General features: G+C 43.5%; 1 protein-coding gene across 4 annotated transcripts in view; it reads right to left on the bottom strand.

Annotated features, from left to right (window-relative positions):
- Positions 1–1,996: 1,996 nt before the first annotated feature.
- The window catches only part of Kst (spectrin beta chain, non-erythrocytic 5 kst), a 40,948-nt gene continuing 23,304 nt past the window's right edge, over positions 1,997–19,640 (bottom strand). For 2 of the 4 annotated variants that reach the window (XM_076905546.1, XM_076905543.1), the window contains exons 4-25: positions 16,878–17,103; positions 16,507–16,784; positions 14,795–16,415; positions 13,742–14,724; positions 13,354–13,670; positions 12,886–13,263; positions 12,144–12,809; positions 11,773–12,058; positions 10,901–11,119; positions 10,373–10,815; positions 10,047–10,100; positions 9,380–9,785; positions 9,114–9,314; positions 6,858–9,042; positions 6,004–6,782; positions 5,553–5,921; positions 5,048–5,467; positions 2,986–4,942; positions 2,786–2,923; positions 2,628–2,702; positions 2,382–2,416; positions 1,997–2,279 (exon numbers count right to left, since the gene is read on the bottom strand). In XM_076905546.1, the coding sequence (XP_076761661.1) occupies positions 2,043–2,279; positions 2,382–2,416; positions 2,628–2,702; positions 2,786–2,923; positions 2,986–4,942; positions 5,048–5,467; positions 5,553–5,921; positions 6,004–6,782; positions 6,858–9,042; positions 9,114–9,314; positions 9,380–9,785; positions 10,047–10,100; positions 10,373–10,815; positions 10,901–11,119; positions 11,773–12,058; positions 12,144–12,809; positions 12,886–13,263; positions 13,354–13,670; positions 13,742–14,724; positions 14,795–16,415; positions 16,507–16,784; positions 16,878–17,103 (12,273 nt within the window). In that variant the 3' untranslated portion in view covers positions 1,997–2,042. The remainder of the gene's footprint in view (positions 2,280–2,381; positions 2,417–2,627; positions 2,703–2,785; positions 2,924–2,985; positions 4,943–5,047; positions 5,468–5,552; positions 5,922–6,003; positions 6,783–6,857; positions 9,043–9,113; positions 9,315–9,379; positions 9,786–10,046; positions 10,101–10,372; positions 10,816–10,900; positions 11,120–11,772; positions 12,059–12,143; positions 12,810–12,885; positions 13,264–13,353; positions 13,671–13,741; positions 14,725–14,794; positions 16,416–16,506; positions 16,785–16,877; positions 17,104–19,640) is intronic. The other 2 variants (XM_076905545.1, XM_076905544.1) reach the window with 2 other exon arrangements.

Below are 19,640 nucleotides of genomic sequence, written 5' to 3'. Positions count from 1 at the left end.
TATAACAAATATACACAATAACAGAATTTTTAAATAAATCAATCAAGGTGGATACATTTTACAGAATTAGAACTCGTACAGATATATATTTAAAAATCCCGCTCTATCTCTATCTTTCTCTTTTTAACACTTCATTTTGGACCCGTGACGCCATCTCTGTGAAAAGTGCTCAAACTGGTCGCACAGCGTTATCGACAGTGAAGTGAACTACTGAGAGTGGTGGCGCCATCTATTGGAAATCTATTGAAACTAATCGACAAATAGTTTCAGACTTTGTCTAAGAGATGGCGCCACCACTCTCAGTAGTTCACTTCGCTGTCGATAACGCTGTGCGACCAGTTTGAGCACTTTTCACAGAGATGGCGCCACGGGTCCAAAATGTAGTGTTGAAAAGAGAGAGATAGATAAAAAGAAAAAGATAGAGATAGAGTGGGATTTTTAAATATATATCTGTACGAGTTTCAATTCTATAAATTGTATCTACCTCGATTAATTTATGATTGTATCGCAATAATTTTAATTGTCGCGTTCAAACGCAATGATTCAACAATGCACGTTCCGTAAAAATGTATTATTTTTGTTAGAGATAAATATAAATATCAGGTGTTCAAGTCACGAACTCAACTTTCTTTTCCATTTATTTAATCTGTCTTTAACTTCCTTTTAACTTTAACACCCTTTACCGCAGAAAGGTGTCGTTCTACGTAACTACAGAATAGCACTGATAAGCCTACAAAATACATAATTGATCTTCATGGGAATTAAATACACTTTACACATTGTAAGAATATTTTGTAATAAAGAAAAAAGGACGACGGTATAATTGTTAAGCTTCAAGAAGATATTTTTTTCTTGCTCTTCTTAAAGAATGCGATACTCTGAATCGTATTGTAAGATCATTGGTCCCAAAACGGCATTTTCAGAATATATATTTACTTGCAACATATGTATATATATATTAGACTGACATCTAGAAAAAGAAAGAAACTTAAACTTTACGTTGTTCACGCGACTGCACGTTCCTCTTCCATACATTTCAACATTCCTCTTAAAGTCAGGTACACTTTAAATAAAATTCAGTATAATGTTCGTCGCGTGTAAGACGTGTATAATTCTATCATTGTTCATCCTTTGTAGCTTCACGGTGCATCTAAAGAAACTTCACGGTTCTAACAATTCTAGCCATCATGGTTTAACGGTGAACCAGTTTATTGTTTGAAGAAGGGAATAGAAAAATGAGAAACTGAATCGTGGCTCGTTCACCGAGAAAGAGAAACGAAATCGATGCCTAATTTTGTATAGACTGCTTGGGCGTGTTTTCTTCTTCAAACTAATAATTCAATCGTTCGTACGTTGCGATACAGATTCGTCTAATAACTTCTGTTCAACGTCCTCTCCCCTCTTAAAGTATATCTCTCGATCCTACGACCAGGGATCATATTTGCATATATTTTAACAATGTAAAAACTATAATATATAAAAAAATTCAAATTCTTCTTTAATATATATTTATATATATATATATATATATAATTCATCGACTCTATATATATATATCGAGTGTAACATTTGAGTTGAACGTGCCATAGAACTTCTTAGAAGTTATCACTATGTATATATAAAAACAACTCTTAATATCAGGAATTATTTGTTACAACAGATTTATATATGCATTAATCACACTGTATTGCTTTCACGTTAAGTCAGATTGCAATCACCTATATACTATTTGAATCAAGTGCTCTTCATCTTTTGCGTTACGTTCCCTTAGACGTGTAGTATATAGCGTTTCTTTTCTACATGACCAACCCGACGCGTTATTAAATAACGCGTACGATTAAACTTGTATAGTACAGAGAAATAATTTACAGGAGTCGTTTCGTGTACACCGTGTCGCAGTAGCAGCGTGTACACGGCTCGTCCCTTTCTTCGTTTAAAGGGAACAACGTTATCTGGTATTCTCTTTTCCATCTAAGTTTGCGCGCCCAATTATGAAGCCTCCATGCTCGCATAAGTGAGCGTAACATTTTTGATCAATGGAGTTACGATTGAGGCTTCTTGCGCCTTCCGAACAGGTTGCTCAAAACAGAGGTTCTCTTGTAATCGCGATCTTTGCGACTACCACCCCCTACACTGTGTTCACTCTCTGACCCACTTTCGCTGGCTCTTCTACCGTCTACTACCGTGAGGTTCTGTGGGGTTTGTGGGACAGCAGGAGGTGCTACGTACGGCGGCAAAGACACTGGTCTGCCTGTGAAGGAATTATTTGGCTGCAAACCCTACAACAAGTACGAATAAGTTAGAAACGTCGAACTATACGATATTTTCTGAAGAATTAAGAATGATCGTCTAGAACTCGAATTGCATGAGAATTTAATTACCTCTCGTCTCGTAGTTACGGACACATTTCCATAAGCTGGAACAGAAAGCAGTATTCATCCGTTTTAGGAACAGTTCCTTAACAATTATATAAATATTTCATAGCGAACGCTGTTTTTCGAATGGGCTCAAATGATACATGCCAATAATTAGGAATGCAAATCAGGATTGACAGAAACACGCAGTTGGAAAGACGAACAGAATGTGCAAGACTGATTTACGAGACGAAACAATAAGCAACGACTAACCAGGATCGTGAGGAGCACTCCACTGAGCCATTCTAGTTGGTGGAGGGGCACTTGATGGCAAGGGGGGTGCTAATTCTACAAAACAACGACGTCCAATGAAACAGGGGATCTTCTACGCATACACAACGTGTGACCAACGAGTTTTTCTTTTTAAATACCTTGGTGTTGCCCACTAAGATCCATGCTACTTGGCCTGTGCCAGGTTGCATTAGACGAGTACTGGCTAGAGCCATTGTGATTCAACGTTGCACTACGTTGGTGGTAGAAACCTGGTCTTCCTTGTACTTGTTCTATTTCTGTAATGTCAGATCAAAATTATAGAATTACGTTCAGACAAAGGATTATCGAATCAGCATACCATCGCGTCTGTATTGTGGAATAGCTTCTGAACTGGGAGATCGCATTGGAATGGGTGGTGGTGCTCCCCTAGGAGGAATAGGCGGTTTCTCTCCCGAATTCTGTTGATACTGCTGTTCCCTCTGACTGGCCATTTGCTCCTGTTGTATCAGCTGTTGTTGAAGCACCGATGGCTGCGGTCTATGCAAGTACTCCGTCGCCATCTGGGGTGATTCCATCCTTTGGGAAGCTAAGAACTCTGTATTATTATGGGGATCCCGTTTCTGTTGATTCTGCCTGTGCATCTGGAGGAACTCGATCTGCACGCTGCTCGGAGAATGTTGGTTCGATATGTCACGTTTGATTACAGAGTTCTTCCTCTCCATCTCAGGGGTCGAGGCATGACTGCTGCCAGTTGAGACGTTGTCGTCGCCTTGATCCATCGCATCGCTCTGCAATCTCGCCAAACTCTCCTTCTGCGAGTCGTCGTAACTCAACAATTGCAGACTCGGAGGTAGCTTAGCGTGGAACGATATTTTGTTGACCCAATCCTCCATTTCTTGCTGACTCGGCGCCAGGAACAAAAATTCCGATCCGTCTGTACACTTCAATCTAAACACGTTCTTCTTCTTGGTGTAGTCGTCCGCTTTCTCGCAGATGGCGTTGAAAATGGTGATCGGAGCGGTGGCTGCTTTACTCAATGAGAAATCTTCCATGTCTTTGAAGAAGCACAGAAGTTGCCCGCACAATACAGTGTAGTACTGTTTCCACGATCGTACAGCCGCTTTTTTCCCAGCACTTTGCAGTTCGTGCTTTCTCTCCAGCACGCCTTGAATCTCTACTGGCGGCAGAGCGTCCATGTTCTCCATCCTTTGAAGCTTCCTGAAGCTCTGAGTTCTTCTTCTGGTGGTAAAACTGGGCGTCCTCTTCGGTTTCTTCGTGTCCACCTTCATGCTCTCCGCCCTCTTAATGTCAGGCGTCGTTCTTCTTAGTTTCTCGCCAAACACATGGGATAATCCATGTGCTTTCTGCGATGGAATCGAATCTAGGTTTTCTGGCATCGTCGATGTCTTTATGGGCGAGAGTTTATTGATAGAATCGTGCTCTTCGGAGGTTCCATTGACTTCGTCAACATGCATAGTACGGTGAGGACTATCTAGTAGTCGTCTTCGTTCCTCCTCGCGCTTCCTTTCTTCAGTTATCCTTTGCACCTCCTTACGTTTCCTTTCTTCCAGGCGAGCACGCTCTATCCTCTCTTTTTCCGCCTGTCTGGCGGCCATTTCTGCCTCCTGTTGTTTCTGGAACGCTTGTTCCAACATCGTTATGCGTCTAAGCGCGCTGAACCTCTCCTCTTGCGCCTCGATCGTCTTCTCGAAGTCCTCGTGCTTTCGAATAAGCTCCTCGACTTGCGAAATACTTTCGCCCAGCTTTCCATCGTGCAACATGGGTTCCCTGCTGACAATCCAGTTCTCTAGCGTCTCTGCTTCTCGCTTGAACAATTGGGTATCCAGATTTTGCTCGTAGATGTGCCGTCTCTGCTCCCAGGTGTCCTTCAGGAATTGTTGTCTGTGCTGAAGAACGGATATCTTGTCTTCGATTTCCTTCGCCAGAAAATGACCTTCCTCTATCAAGCCTTGACCAGTTCTGTAGAACTTGTCGAAGGCTTCGTTGCGAGTTTCGATCTCCGCTTTGTACTCGTTGTGCCGCAGGATCAATGCTTCAGCACCTGGCACATCGCGAGCCAACTCAGGCGCGGTTACTTTGGCAACCATCTCGTTTATCCAGGACATTAAGCCCCTGTATTCACCCAGATATGCCTGCAGCTGTTCCGCCTGTGCCAGTTTGCTTCTTCTTTGGGCTGCTTTATCCAGTAGTTCGTTCCAGGCTGTCTCAGCTTCTTGGTGCTTCACGTCTATGTGTACCCTGGCATCTGGGAACAGGTCGATTAATCTGGACGCCTCCAGCATCAACTGTTCAACCTGGTAACAAATATTTTTCAGTCGTCACAAGTGTCTCCACATACTAGTCGCTTTTCATAGTTAATTATAATTAATTGCTCATGATAAAAAGTCTTAATAAAGTACCTGTTCCTTCACAGCACCCAGGTCTGTTTCGAATCCTTGGTGCTTCCTGACCAAAGTTTGAATCGTTTCCAAATCGTGTCCATAGCCGTCGGAACTGAGGGCGGTTTCCTTTTCCTGTATCCAGGATATAGTCTCGTCCGCAGTTCTGTCGAACATGTGCACCTGTTTCGCACCTGTAAGCGCATCCTGCCGCGCATTCGCTAATTCCCGTAGATCTTCCCACTGTTGTTTGGTCTCGTCGATCTTCATCAATATTTTCGCCTTCTCCGGATTATTTTCTTGTATCAGCTTTTGACCCTCGTCGAGAACAGCTGACACTCGACTATCGCTGGTCGTTAAACCATGCAAGAAATTGTCGAACGTCTGAATGAGAAGTTCAACGTGCTCCACATCGCGACCGTAATCCTCTGAGGCGGCAACCTTGAATAAAATTTACCTTTATAGTTTTCCATTCACGCGAATGATTTATGAAATATGTATAAATATAAAAAGAAAAAAAACATACAGTTGTTTGGTCTCCAATCCATTCGATGACTTCGTCAGCCATTCTGATGAACTTGAAGAACTTCTCGCTCTCGCGTAGCCGTTGGAATCGGTTATCCTTTAATTTTTGTAGCTCCTTGAACTTCTGCTCGATCTCCGTTTGCTTCTGCGTGATGTTCTTGCTGTCGAAATGATGCCTGTCTATTAATCCGCCTGAAAGTTTCATCAGGTTTGTTATGGTGTTCTCGAAACCGAACAAATCTCGCTCTATCTCCTCGAGTTTCTTCAACAACGACTGTACAGAGTCTTCGTCTTTTCCGTAGTCTGTGCTAGTCAATAGTGGAAGTTTCTCCTTTATCCATTGTTCAGCCTCTGCTGCCTCTGCGTAGAACTAAAAACAGTGAACAGTTATAAAATTATTATCTAGATGGACCTAATATAATTTATTAACTTAACGAGGAATTAAAAATTACCATTTGCGATTCGACAGCATCCAGCAAACGTAATTTCCTGACGCTAGCCAGATCTCGAAGATGCGACAGCTTATCCTGCAACTCCTGTGACAATTTCTCGATCTTGTCCGCAGCGAAATGACCGCTCCTCAACATAACCGTGGCCTTATTGACCAGAGATGCTACCACAGGTTCCCTTGAAATTAACTCCGCCTCTAGAGCTTGATGTTTCTTCTGCAACCGTTGCACGGTCGTCAAAGAGCTTCCCAAATCGCTGCTTGCAGCCAAGGGCTCCTTTTCTGACAGCCAGTGCATCTCATCTTCGACGTCCCTCGCGAACTGATGCAACAACTTGGCATCTTCTAAGTTGTCTCTCCTTATCTGCATCGGTTCTTGCAGACTGTGGTATCGATTTATCGTGACCGTCGCTCTGTCCTGTATCTCGTCGCACATGAAATGATTCGATTTTTGGTAAGTGGCTGCTGTCTCTTTAATCAATTCGCAAGCGTCGTTGTGGCCTAGCACATCGTTTTCCAAATTTGTGTGCCTCTTCAACAGGTTGGCCACACTGGCCAGATCTTTCCCGTGATCTTCCGATTGCAATTGGGTTTCTACCTCGTCCATCCACGCCTCGAATTCGTCTAAAGTTCGCCCAAAGAGCAGCGCTTGATACGCGTCGTTTAATCTAGTCTTCTTGAGCTCGCTGGTCTCTTGGAGCAGGCGCCATTCTGCCTCCAGCTCGTCTAAACGTTCTTGGATACTGTCCGAGGCGTAATGATTCTCTTCGATCAGTGCCTCGCCTGATAAAAAGAATCATTAAAACACAGTGAAAGAAAATAACGATTTAAAAAAGAAATAGTACAATATTAATTTACCTTCGTTCACTACTGCTGCCACTCTTCCTTTGTTCGCCATCATTTCACCTTCAAACGCGGCGTGCTTCTGAATCTTGCTCTGTAAGTTCGACGAGTCCCTATAGTTCTCGTCACTGGCGACTTGTTGCTTCTGATGAAGCCAACCTTCGACTTCATATATATTCCTAAGGAACTGATGCAAATGATGGCTCTCCAACAGCTTCTTCCTCCTTGCTCTGGCGCTATTTTGTAATCTGTCTCTCCTAGCGCAGACTAACGCCAACCGTTGCTTGATAACGTTCGCGTCCGAGTGTTCTTCCGACAAAATATCGTTGGCAAACTTCTCCAGTTCATCGATGCGTCCCAACTGGGAGACCAACATCTTCTCGAATTCCTCGTGCTTGCGTAGCAGTGTCTCCACGCCAGATAAAGATTCACCAAGGTCATCGTTATTGAGGAACGCCTCTTTCGTAGCCAGCCAACTATCCGCCTGATCAGCCTGCTCCTTAAACAGTTGCAACTGATGCGCCTGTGTCAGTTTCTGTCTTCTGGTCTCCCAAGCGTTGACCAATCCTTGCCTAAGCTCCTCTAAGTGCTCCAAATTACCCTTAACGTCTTCGTTGATAGCCAGAAGCTTCTGTCCGTGCTCTTTCAAGGCTTTAAATGTGTCCTGTCTGCCATCAATCTCTGCCTTTCTTTCTTGATGAAGTTCCAATAAGGCCTCGGCTTCGGATATCGTGGTTGGCGGTTCAGACTCGTCCATGCGTTTAATCGTGTCGGCTACCCAAAGTTCTAGTTCGTGTAGATCAGCTTGGAACTTGTGCAGCGTGTAGGCTCTGTTCAATGCTTCGCGACGATGCTGAGTAAGTCGTTGTAAATCATCCCAATTGGACTGCAGCTCTGACAATATTCCATTTATTTGTGGGGCCTTATCTGGATATTCTAAAGACAATTGTCTGGCCTCTGCTTTGTGTTCCTCCAATTTACCCTCTATAGCAGTCATGTCTCTTTCCATCGCATCTTGTTTTCTTAGTAAATGATCGACAGCAGGCAGATCCTTGCCAACGTCCGACGTGTTCATTGCGACCGATTTTTCTATGACTCGTTGACTCGTGTCATCGATGTCCCTGTTAAATAAGTGAATCTCCAAAGCACAAGCTAAAGTTTCTCTGTAAGCGTTCAACGCTCCCTGCAGGCCTTTCCATTTGCTGTTAAAGTTGTCACGACGTTGTTGGATAGCCTTCGACTCGTTGTCCCTGCCTTGTTTGATCAATTTGTCGGCCAAAGCGTTGATCGTTTTTATCCTAGAGTCGTCTACTCGCATGTCACTGTCCACATCGTCGAGCTTCCTCTGGAGACTCACCCAATGCTCGTAATCTTTTCCAGTGTCGCCAGCCTGGATCATCATCTCTTTGTCCCTTATCCAGGCCTCGATCTTCTCTACTTGGTTGTTGAATTCGAGGATATCCTGAGCCTCTTCTAAACCTCTGCCGCGATTCTCGGACTCCAATAATAGTTTCTTCCAAGATGCGTGAAGATGTTCCAGTTGCTGAAGAATCTCAGTGCTTGCTGGGTGCTTCTGTTTGAGAAGAGTCTCTCCTTTGGCCTTGATCTCTTTGATTCTGCCCTGGTTAGCCGCCAGTTCGGCTTGGAACGCTTGGTGTTTCTGCAGTTTCTTGATCTTGTCCTCCAAACTGGATACCTCCCCTTTAGACGCCTCTGCTTCGAGCTTCTTTTGCTTCTCTCCGATCCAAGACTCAGCTTCCGCAACGTCTCTAACGAACTGAGCGTGCAACAAACCAGCTTCTAGTCTTCCACGACGCGCGTCACACAGGGTTTTGATTCTTCCCCGCCTTTGGATAACTTCGTTCAGTCTCCTTGCAATTGTAGGCGAGTCGAAGTGGTTCTGATCTAGAAGTTTGTCCCCATGTTCTTGTAACGCTATCAACTTCTCTTCTTGAGTCACGAGCAACTTCTCGAATTCGTTGTGCTTCTTCATTTGCGCGTCCACTTCTTCGACAGAATCTCCGAAGTTATCACCGCTCAACGCAGCTTCTTGGGTTGTAGACAAGTTGTCCAGTTGTTTGGCATCCCGCAGGAAGAAGTGCAGGTCTATTAATTGATCCAAGTGGACTTTCTTCTGCTGCCAGGCGGTGTGCAACTTTTGTCTCTCATCTAACAACTGATTGCATTTCTCTTCTACCTCCTACGCGTGAAGCATAGAGAGTTAAATTTTATTCTAGCCAATCAAATGTAAAGTAGAAGAAGTAAACTTACTAAGGCTGCATAATGACCAGTTTGAACCATGGCTTCACCTAAATCGAGAACAGAACTAAAGCTATCCTCTCTTGCCTCGATTTCTCCTTTCAGAGCTTCGTGCTCCGCCTTCAAAATCTGTGCGCTCGCTGCATCCCTCACTTTATCTTCCGTTGACATAGCGGCACGAAGACCAGCTGCCCAATTCATCAAATCTCTAACCTAGAATCGTATTTCATTATAGAATGTTTCGTGTCACGTAGATCGTCCTACGTCCAAAAAATTACCTGGGTTAAAAATCGTTGCAAATCGCAACTTGCTTGCAGCTGGTCTCTCCTATGAGCAGACCTCTCTTTCAACTCTTCCCACTGAGCGACAACAATCTTCTGTTGCTGATCAATGTGTACAGCATTGTTTCCTGGGTAATGTGCTTGCAACCTGGACGCATCCTCGACTAAAACTTGAAGCTGAGCCTCCAATGCGACAAGATCGTTCTCGAAGCCTTCGTGGCGTCTAATTAATGCGAGCACAGAGTTTAAGTCGCGTCCAAGATCTTCTGGCAGAGCCGCTTCTTTCTCTTGAATACGAGATAATGCTTCAGCCACGTCTCGATGGAATCTGTGGATTTCTCCAGCCGCTTGTAACCTTTGCTCGCGGTTTCGAATTAAGCCAAGAAGGTGTTGCCAGGATTCTCTAATTAATAATTGAGATCATTAATAATTTTACTCGGTTAATATTTTCATTGATATTTTTAGTGATTAATCTTTTTCTAATATATCTCTACGAAACATGCTTAAATATGTACATATTTTCTTGGTAGAGTAAAAGTGAAGCTTCCGATATTTTTCTGCGGTAAAAATATCTTTCATGCACTTTGTTACGTTCTTAAAAACTTCACATTTCCTCTACCAAATTATAAGTTGAACAATGCAAAAGCCACCAATATCTACTTACTCGATGAGAGCATGCTGTTTCTGCACTTCCCTTACGGGGTCGTCGTCGTCTGGTCTGCGTTAAATATATGTACAAAAATACTGTTAGTAACCCGACACCGATATAATCATTCCCTTTTCCCTACTACCATTATTCCATCTATTATAGAGCTAGATTAACTATTCGATGTCAGAAATAGTGCTAGTGTCTTTACTAAATTCCATAGAGTGGACATGCATTTAGTGAAACTATAGATTCCAATTGACTTATCATACAGTATTCATACAGTCCACATTATGTACATAATCTGAATGAAGTCATAACATATAGCCTCACGTAAATCTTACCCTAACTGTTCCTGACGTTTCTCGATATCTTGAATATATGGGCTCTCGTTTGCGATCAACTTCCTGGCCAATTCTTCGCACTGATTAAATCTCTCGGAACCAGCCTCTATTCTATGCTTAAAGTCATTGAATTTAGCTTGCAATATTAACAAATGCTCGTAGTCTTGACCGTAGTCTTCAGAGGCGGCCGCTTGTTCTTGTTCCTTGATCCACTGTTCCAATTCTCGGCTCTCTAAGAAGTACTCGTGACGATACATACTCTCCATCAGGCGTTGCTGTCTTACTGTTGCTAATCTTTGCAGCGCTCTCATTTGTTGAGTGATGGCTTGCTGTTTATTCGCTATTGCTTTGCTGTCGGGGTGTTTCGCGTTGATCATTGTGGCCGCTGTGTGTCCCATCTCCGTTACGATACCATTATAAGTATCAAGCTCCAATTCTACCGCCTAAGATGTTGAATACATTCGTTGAAATAATGTCATACTAAGTTTAACAATAATCCAACAGTTAGTAACGTTCGATTCAGTATACCTTGTGTTTCGTTAACAATTTCGTGGCAGCATCACGGTCTCTGCCATAATCAGTCGAACTGAGAACGTCGTTCTTTTCATTTAACCAACTTTCAACTTCCCCTGCCTCGAAGAAAAATTCCTGCGCTTTTAGGGACAAGTCTAGGGCCTTGCTTCGTTGTCCAGCCTTTTCCTGCAAGTCCCTCCACGCATCGTCCAGTACGTCGCATAATTCCCGTATCTGTGTACAAATCAAATTTATTAATGCAATTTTAATTGAATTAAAATAGATCAGAGTATACGCTAAGAAATATGTTATTATTTTGCACATCAATTTTTAATAGCTGTATAAAATAAAATAAAATCTTGTTAATATGTATGTACAAATATAGGATAGTCTACGGTAAAATACAGCGTGACAATAAAACTGTTGATATTTATGCACATTAGGTGTCATTAAAAATATATTAGGAAAATAGAAGGATAGTTAAATTTCCCATAAATATCCTCAGTTCATTGATAAGAAATAATACATGGTATAAAAAATATATCCTTTAATCTTATGAGAAATCATGTAGGACAAGCACATGCATGCCGGAAAAATGTCCTGCTTTCTTATTGAAACTGCACATTAAAAAATTAGTCTCTCACTATTTATTATTTAACCATATTAATCCATATATTGTTACTTTTTAATCGCAACAACGCTAATCCATGCATCTGTGCCGACCTTACCTCTACGGACCCAATATTCTTGTAACAGTCCCAACTGTGCAAAAATTATACACTTTTATTTCTAATTCATTGCGTACATTGTTTAGTTCAGTGAACAATTGCAAAGACGTATATGCTTGTTTCATCCAGGAAATTTGTTCAAATTATTTGAATCTTTACCTTTTTCTTTTCCGGGTGGGCTTGATCGATCAGGGTCTGTCCAGAAGCCAAAGTTTTGTCTATCATTGGCTGATGCCCAGCAATTTCCGCTTCCAGCTTCTTATGTTTTTTATGCAACATCTGAGCTTGGTGAAGATTTTGTCCAAGTGTTGTAGAGGACGCTTGAGGAAGATGATCTTTAATCCATTGCAACTCAGCGTCCAATTCAAAGCCAAACTTGTGGAAGCGTAAGCTTTCTTCCAGTGCTTCTCGTCTTCTCTTGGCTGGTTCCTTCAAACTACGGAACCTATTTAAGGAAATGAAGAAAATTGATTTTAGTATACCATTTTTAGAAGATGCAATACATACGTTGTATCATTTATGTAACGTACTTTCTCTGCGTTGCTTGGCTAGACTTCAATATGTTCGCGGCATCAAAGTGGCCTTCGTGAGCCATTTCTTGACCCATAGCAACCAGATCGTCTACTTTCTGTTCCCACTGGCACATATCACTCTCAAGCGACTGATGTTTCTTCAGCAACTCCTTGCAACTTCTCAGATCGACACCTACTTGTTTGCTCTGCAAACAGTTCTCTATTTCTTCTAGTTTCAATCTAGCATCTTCCATCGTTCTATTGTAGCCATGTTGGCAGGCAGCTTGCCTCAACCTGCGACCCTTCTCCAAAGACAACGCTACCAATTGGTCCCATTGATCGTTCAATTCTTTCAAAGTTTTTCCTACATCGTCTGACCTGTAGTTCTCTTCGGATATCAAAGCTTTTCCCGTCTTGTTCACGGCTCGCAATTGTCCTTCGTTAGCTCTCAATTCTCTTTCAAACGCTTCGTGCTTTTGAAGCTTTCGTTCCAGATTATTCAAATCCCGATAACTTTCGTCGGACGCTGTCTTCATCTTGTCACCCAACCAATCTCTCAGATCGTCCACTTCAGCTGAGAACTGTTGATAGTGTTCTGAAGCTTTCAGAGCTGCTTGGCGACGTTGAGCCGCGTCCTTGACTTGGTTTCTTCGAGCCAAGACCTGATTTCTCCTTTCATTAATGCTGTAAATAATGTTTACCTATTTTTTGCTCTGTGGTATTAAAAAAAAGGTTATGCAATATAAAAGAAAAAACTTACTAGTCTTTGTCATAATGTTTCTGAGCGATTAACTTATCTGCCGTATCGCTGAAAGCTTTTAACCGATCATCTTGCGCGTGGAGAGTGTTCTCGAACTTCTCGTGCTGTTTCAACAAAGCTTCAACATCATCCAGTGACTCTCCCAAGTCTGTAAATTCTAGGAACGCTTCGTGAGAGCTAGTAGTGGCCTCAATCTGGTCAGCTTCGCGATTAAACTGTTGTAATTCGAGACATTGCTGAAGCCAGGCTTGCTTTGCTAACCAATCTGACGTTACAGCCTGATATAAACCATGCAATTTATCTAAACGTTCGCTAACATCTACCAGTGACGGATTACGATATAGCAATTGATTTCCAAGTTCTTCGACTTCTCGAAATCTGGAGGAATAAAATGTGTTCTATTTACACCTCTGTCTAGATATTCAATTTTTCGTTACAAAGTATCCTGTTCCTAATTTGAATGCTTACTCGTCTTCGTGGGTTCGTATATCTTCTCCAAGCTCCATATGGTGCTTCTTAAGTTGTTCAGCCGTGGCAACATCCCTAACAGGCTCTTCAACTTTCATCGTCTCTTGCATATCCGCGGCCCAATTAATCAAATTCTTCGAACTGTTCATGAAAATTTGCTGGCCAACTGCATCCTCCAATCTAGATCTGCGTTCCTTGGCTTTCGTCTGGACTTGATTCCAGAGTTCCTTGATTTCGTTTTGCCTGGCGTTCACGTTGTTCAACTCGTGAGGATAGGAACTCTTCACGCTGTTTGCCAGTAGATTCACTTTTCGTACCTACGCGATAAAAAGAATTTAAGTGATTATCTATAATCAAAATTAAGTGTAAAAAGTTAAAGAACTCATACTTTTTCCTCAACAGGTGCTAACTCTCTCTCCAAGTGTTGATGCCTTCTCTGCAAGGCCTGGACCGTCTTCAAGTCTGGTCCAAGTTCTGCTGTGTCCAACTGTGTGATCTTCTCCAGCATCCAATCGTGAGCCTCGTCGCAAGTTCTGTTGAACAATTCTACACTAGAAGCTCCCTCCAGACTCTTCTCCTTCTGCGTCTTCAACCAGTTCAAATGGTCCCAAAGTTGATGGATGTGCCTCTGTCTGGCCTTAACTTTGTCCAACTGACTGTGTCCTTGTCTAACGAACTCGTCAACGGCGGCATCGATAGCTTCCACTCGTTTCCCAGACGCTGAGAGGTCAGTGAGGAACTTCTCATACTTTCTTTTAGCAGTCTCAACGTTATCCCGCGGATCATCGGCCCTCAGCATCTTTTCTTTGTCTTTGATCCACTTCTCGAAGTCGTCACACTCGCGATAGAAGCCGTAGAGTCTTATAGCATCCTCTAACAGCGCGTGACGCTTCAATGCCAGCTCCTGAAGCTCGCTATAAGTGTCGTTGATCTTCTTCTGACGCTTCTCCACGCTGTCTCCGTCAGAGGCTGTTTTCCTCTTAACTGGTTTCACCGTCGATTTTATAGACTTTACTCTTCTAACAGGAACTAACTGTTTCACCATCTTCGTTTTCTTCACTCTCTGTATTACCTTGACTTTTTCAGGCCGCCTCACTTGCACCTGTATGACTTTGGGCTCTATCTCGCGAACGTAGTTAGCTGGCACGAAGCCATCGGTGCCGTCCGCTTTTCTTACGCTCCACCAGTCGGGATTCGTTTTGCTCAAGAGGAACATCACTTCACCCTTTACCATGTGCATGCCCTGGCCACTAAACGGATATAAACTTTTTACTTGAGGCACCACTCTGTCTTCAAGGACTGCCTTGGGTTCCAGTCTCTCTACCACTTCGTCGACCCACTCGTCCTGAGGAACCAGCCTTATTTCTTTACCTGGAACAAGAAACAAATGTTTATTAAAATTCCGCTATAAAGTCTGTTTCATCTAAGATCAAAGACTTACTCCATTCCTCTTGCTCCAACTCCGCAACAGGCTCAGGATCAGCAGACAGTTCCAACGTGGATATTCCAGACTTGATAAGCTTCTCAGCTTGCATGTTCAATGATTGCACATCTCCCTTGTAGGCATTCAACTCTCCTTCGAGATCCTTGTGTCTTTGTAAAAGCGCTTGGGCACTGGGTTCATCCACTCCGTAATCTTCAGAAGCTACTAGCGCCATCTTCTCGTTCATCCATGAATCCGCCTCGTTCGCATCCGCATAGAACTGGAAAGCTTCCGCTGCGTCATCCAACTGTTTCTTCCTTAAGGCCGCTAGCTCTTCTAAGACTTTCCAATGTTCTTGCAAAGAGTCTATACGATTCTGAATCTCTAATGCCGAAGGATGACCGTCGGCGATCAACTTCCTGCCAGCATCGCAGAGCTGTTCAGACTTGGGCCTGCGCACTTTCATCTCGTCCTGCAGAGCTTTGTGCTTCTGTTGCAATGAAATCACAGCACGCAGATCCTTGGCTGATATCCCAGCCTTGCAGATACGCTGCTTCTCGATCAGCCAAGATTCTTCGTCCTCGTGGTCCTGCAGGAAATGGAAGAAGTTTCTGGCGTCTTCCAGGCGAGCCTTGCGCTCCTTGCTGTACTCGACAAGGTCGTCGTAAGCTCGGTTCAACATCTCCAGTTTTTGTTGCAACAGAGGAACCTCTTTGCTTTGAGGTAGCGTCAAATGTTGGGCTGCCTGTCTACCCAGTCTCCTTTGAGTCTCACCAAGAGCGGTCACTTGCAATTCCTGTAAACTGTGCTTCTGCAGTAGGTCTTCGACTCCCAGAAGATGCGGACCAACGTCTGTGCTTTGGAAGTTCAATTGTAGCTCTTGGATGGTAGCTAATGTCGTGTCGATCTCTCGCATGAGACTCATAAGGGAACTTAAAGCAACTAGGTTCGATTTGTGATGGTCCAAGAGGGCTAGAAGCTCCTTCCACCTCTGCAATACTTCCTGTTCCCTAATTTGTACCCTTTCCAAGCCGTGATAGTTCTCTCTAACTAATTCTTCCGACATGTTGGTCAAATCATGGAAACGTTCCTCGCGAGCTAAGATATCCGCGCTGATTGCCTCGTGTTTCTTCACTGTAGCATCGACTTGAGCCAAGTTGCTGCCGTATCTAGGGTCCGTCAAGACTTGGATCATTTCCTTCAGATAGCCTTCTCTCAATACGCTCTTCCTTTCGAACTTGTAGTTCAGTTGTTCCAGTCTCTCTTGTCTTAAAAGCTCCGTTCTAAGGGCGACTTCTCGACGATGCTCGGCTCGTTCCAATTCTACCCAATTCCTCTCGATATCGTGCACCAGCTGGCCCTCTTGGGGAGTGAACGCAGGCTGATTCAGAGACTTCAATTGGGTGTTTATGTGAAAGTACAGAGCTTCTATTTCTGATCGTTCTTTGTACTTTGGCGGTTTCTCCACCGTTCTGTACTGTTTGAAAGCCAGTAGCTCCCGTTGAATGCCCTCCAGGGAATTCGGGAAGTTCCTGTTTTCCAGGACTTCTATTTTCATCTTGATCCATTCTAACAGGTCGGTTGTAAGCTTCTCGTAGTGGATTTTCATTTTGTCAGCATCCATCATTTGTCCCACGATCTGGAAACATTAAAAACGTTTAGTGGTATAGATAAATATATTTCAATGGTTGATAAAAAAAAGTTAATAGACATATACGAATCTTGCTTACATTTGCAATTCTTTTACCGCTCTTAATCTCGTTCTTCATCCTGGCGAAAGTGTGATAGTAGGATGCGACATAGGTGATGATAGATTTCTCGTCAGGCCGGGCAGTGTCAACGTCCTCCGCGTCCAACAACCGGGGTATCCCAAGTTCCGAATTGGCCACATCGAACGCGTAATTAAGATTGTCGATATTTTTGTTCTGCTGCAATTCCGACCAGTTGACCAGATCTGGTCTGTGGGCATGAATAAGGGCGTTGAACCCAAGACCACTTCTCCAGGATCCTGCAATTTACACGTCGATATGGTAACTTGTAAGTCGATATGGATAACGTGACGGATGGAAGGTGCAGGATAATCGGGGGCCGTTGAATTTACCAGTGAAGTCCTGGATGTTGACACCAGGATACCCGTTGGTCTTCCTCTGGCACCAGAGTAGGAGAGCATCTTTGGCTGATTTCTTCTCGCTGCTATCGTTCTCTTCGTCCACGTCGATCTCGATCTCCTGGATTTGGAATCTCAGGATGATGGTCCAGATCAGACCCAATATCAACCTCGGATTCCCGTCCACTATGTCTTCCGCGCCTATACTTTCCAGACGAACCTGGAAGCGATAAAAAAAATACAGTTGACTCCCTCTCCTGCGACGCGGTACGAAATTTTACTTTCTAAACTCTTCTCGAAAGATTCCGATTCTTGGATCACAGGTGAATGCAACCCGTGTAAATGCACTCGCAGAATTTATGAGAAGGGATCGGTGGACTTCTGGCACAATGATATTCGCATTCCACCGCGCGCGTGTGTACGCGGCCGCGCGAGCGCGCGCACGAACAAGTAAAAGAGCGGAATGCACGCTGGCCTGTTGGCATCGTGTGTATTGCGTAAACAGTGGGCCTTAATAGGCGCCTGTACACCACACGAGCATCTTGCTATGATAAAACGAACATGCAGCCGGGTTGCGTCATGTGAAAAGTAACAACTGCTAGTCGGCCTTGAGCGCGACGTATTATGATAATGCGCTTATTGAAAATAAGAAGCCGGGTCATCCACTTCTGGTTGTCGTAACCTTTTCGAACCGAACGCATTGGATTTAGACGATCGGACGTTTCTTGCCGCGATAACCGAACAGTATTTGCGGGGCCAGCGCGAGATACGTGGCCACTTTAAATGGAATTGCACGGGTAAGATGTGAGATAAGCATGGAATGATATGTTATTCGCGCGATTTCTATTTTTGTAGACAGTTAGCAGCTTACGAAATGCATAACTATGGCGATGTTGGAATAACAACATCATGAATAATAATGATTCGGAATAATTCTGATGTCTAATGTAGGAGACCAACATTGTATTGTTGGAATACATCACATTGGATACGGTATTCACCTACTTTACCGACTGTTTTTGCGCGCAACTATATTAGATGGCAACTGTACGTGTCATAGACCTAAATTCTTACGGTTTCTTGTCGTAGTCGCCTAGAATACACGTAATAGAATTTATGTTGTCAAATGTAGTAGTAATAAAATGATTTCTCTAAATGGTGCAACCGTGTCGATCTTTTGCGATAGCTGTAGCCGTTCTCCGGCAAGAACTTACAACTTCATTGATTCCTTCGACACGTCCGTTTGAACATTATGAACGATGAACAATAAACCAATAGCTCTGCCACGTTATTATACTTAATCGAGGTGCGCATCCAGTGCGCTACGTTCCCGCGATTGTTGGAATGCCGTCTGATCACTTGTACCGGGCCATCAAGGCCGTTAGGAAATGAAAATCCTTTCCTTTTTGTGCGGCTCATATCTCGTGGAATCCCAAAAATGTGAAGTATGTGCGCCAAGAGAAAAAAAAGAGTCATCGACGGTAGATAAACACCAGTCGACGTAAAAATAAAGCTTATCCTGAAAATAAAATCCAATTTGCAGAAACGTGGAACAGTCCATAAAAGAAAGAGAGAAAAAAACATTGCACAAGTATGCACGAAACTGCACATTGCACTCGCGTCGGTGCATCAGGTCATTCACTTCCCGATCGGTCGGTAATGCGCCTACCTGCATACATTTGGAACATTTAAGAACTCGAAATTGACACTTCTAAATCTCTGTTTCTCTTTGAAACAAGAACGATTGAATTTAAGATAGATATCACGAAGGTGTTAACAGAGAAGCATGTTATTATTATTAATGTATAGAAAGAGAGAACTCTGGTGTAAATCAGAGAGCACCAGACGCCGTCCACGATTATTCTCATCTCCGTACGGAAGTAATCCATTAGTTTGAGCGCGATTATCGAACCGTTACGTGTTTCACCTAATTACTAAAGTGGCGAACGAGCGTGCACCCCGAAGAATGATACGAACCGGGCGTTAGAATCAATCATCGCGGAACGATTAGCCTGAGGTGACTAAACAAACGTTCGCATTACATTGTGCAACACAACGGAAGGCAAATACGCAGTTTCCTGTCGCATAATTTGTACACCACGCGGTAGCACGCGTGTCGTATATGTAACGATCGACGCGATCGCTTGATAATAACAGATCCGCGGATTTGCATAATGATCCACGATACCAGCGTTAGCCGCGCAACCATCCTGTTTATCATTTTTTCCACCTAATGTATCATCAGACTACCGATCTCTGTAAAGGCGTTCCGCGAGATCAGGATCGATGAAGGATGATTGGATAACACGCAGTCATAGAGAGTAACACGACATACGTACTCCCTTATACTATTCTAACATCTTGGTACAAACTAGTTAAAATAACTGTAGACTAATCTTAGCTGAAAAGATTTCTTCCATTTCTGACTGCTTCTAGGCTTGCTCTAAGACCCATCCCCCAAGAAGGTAATATAAAACGGGAGATTAACGACTCGTTTTCCTGGAACACTCCACTTTTAGACCCTCTGCGTTCTCCATAACAAACTCCATCTTACGATATTACGAGGCCCCTGCCAGCGATACAGATCATTTCACTTAACGCATTTCGAACCACTCCCCGACTTCGTCGTGGCTCGAACTGGTAGCCGTTCAGCAATGAATCGAAGGAGGCAACAACCGCGACTAGCGTACAGCGTCGTTTTGAACGGTCATTCAGAGACCGTGGCGATTATCCTCGCGCCGGTGTTTCGCCTTAGCT

This window comes from Xylocopa sonorina, chromosome 12 (assembly GCF_050948175.1).
Source record: "Xylocopa sonorina isolate GNS202 chromosome 12, iyXylSono1_principal, whole genome shotgun sequence".
NCBI lineage: Eukaryota > Metazoa > Arthropoda > Insecta > Hymenoptera > Apidae > Xylocopa > Xylocopa sonorina.
The sequence above is the reverse complement of the archived record's forward strand: the minus strand, read 5'-3'. Positions and strand labels throughout refer to the sequence as shown.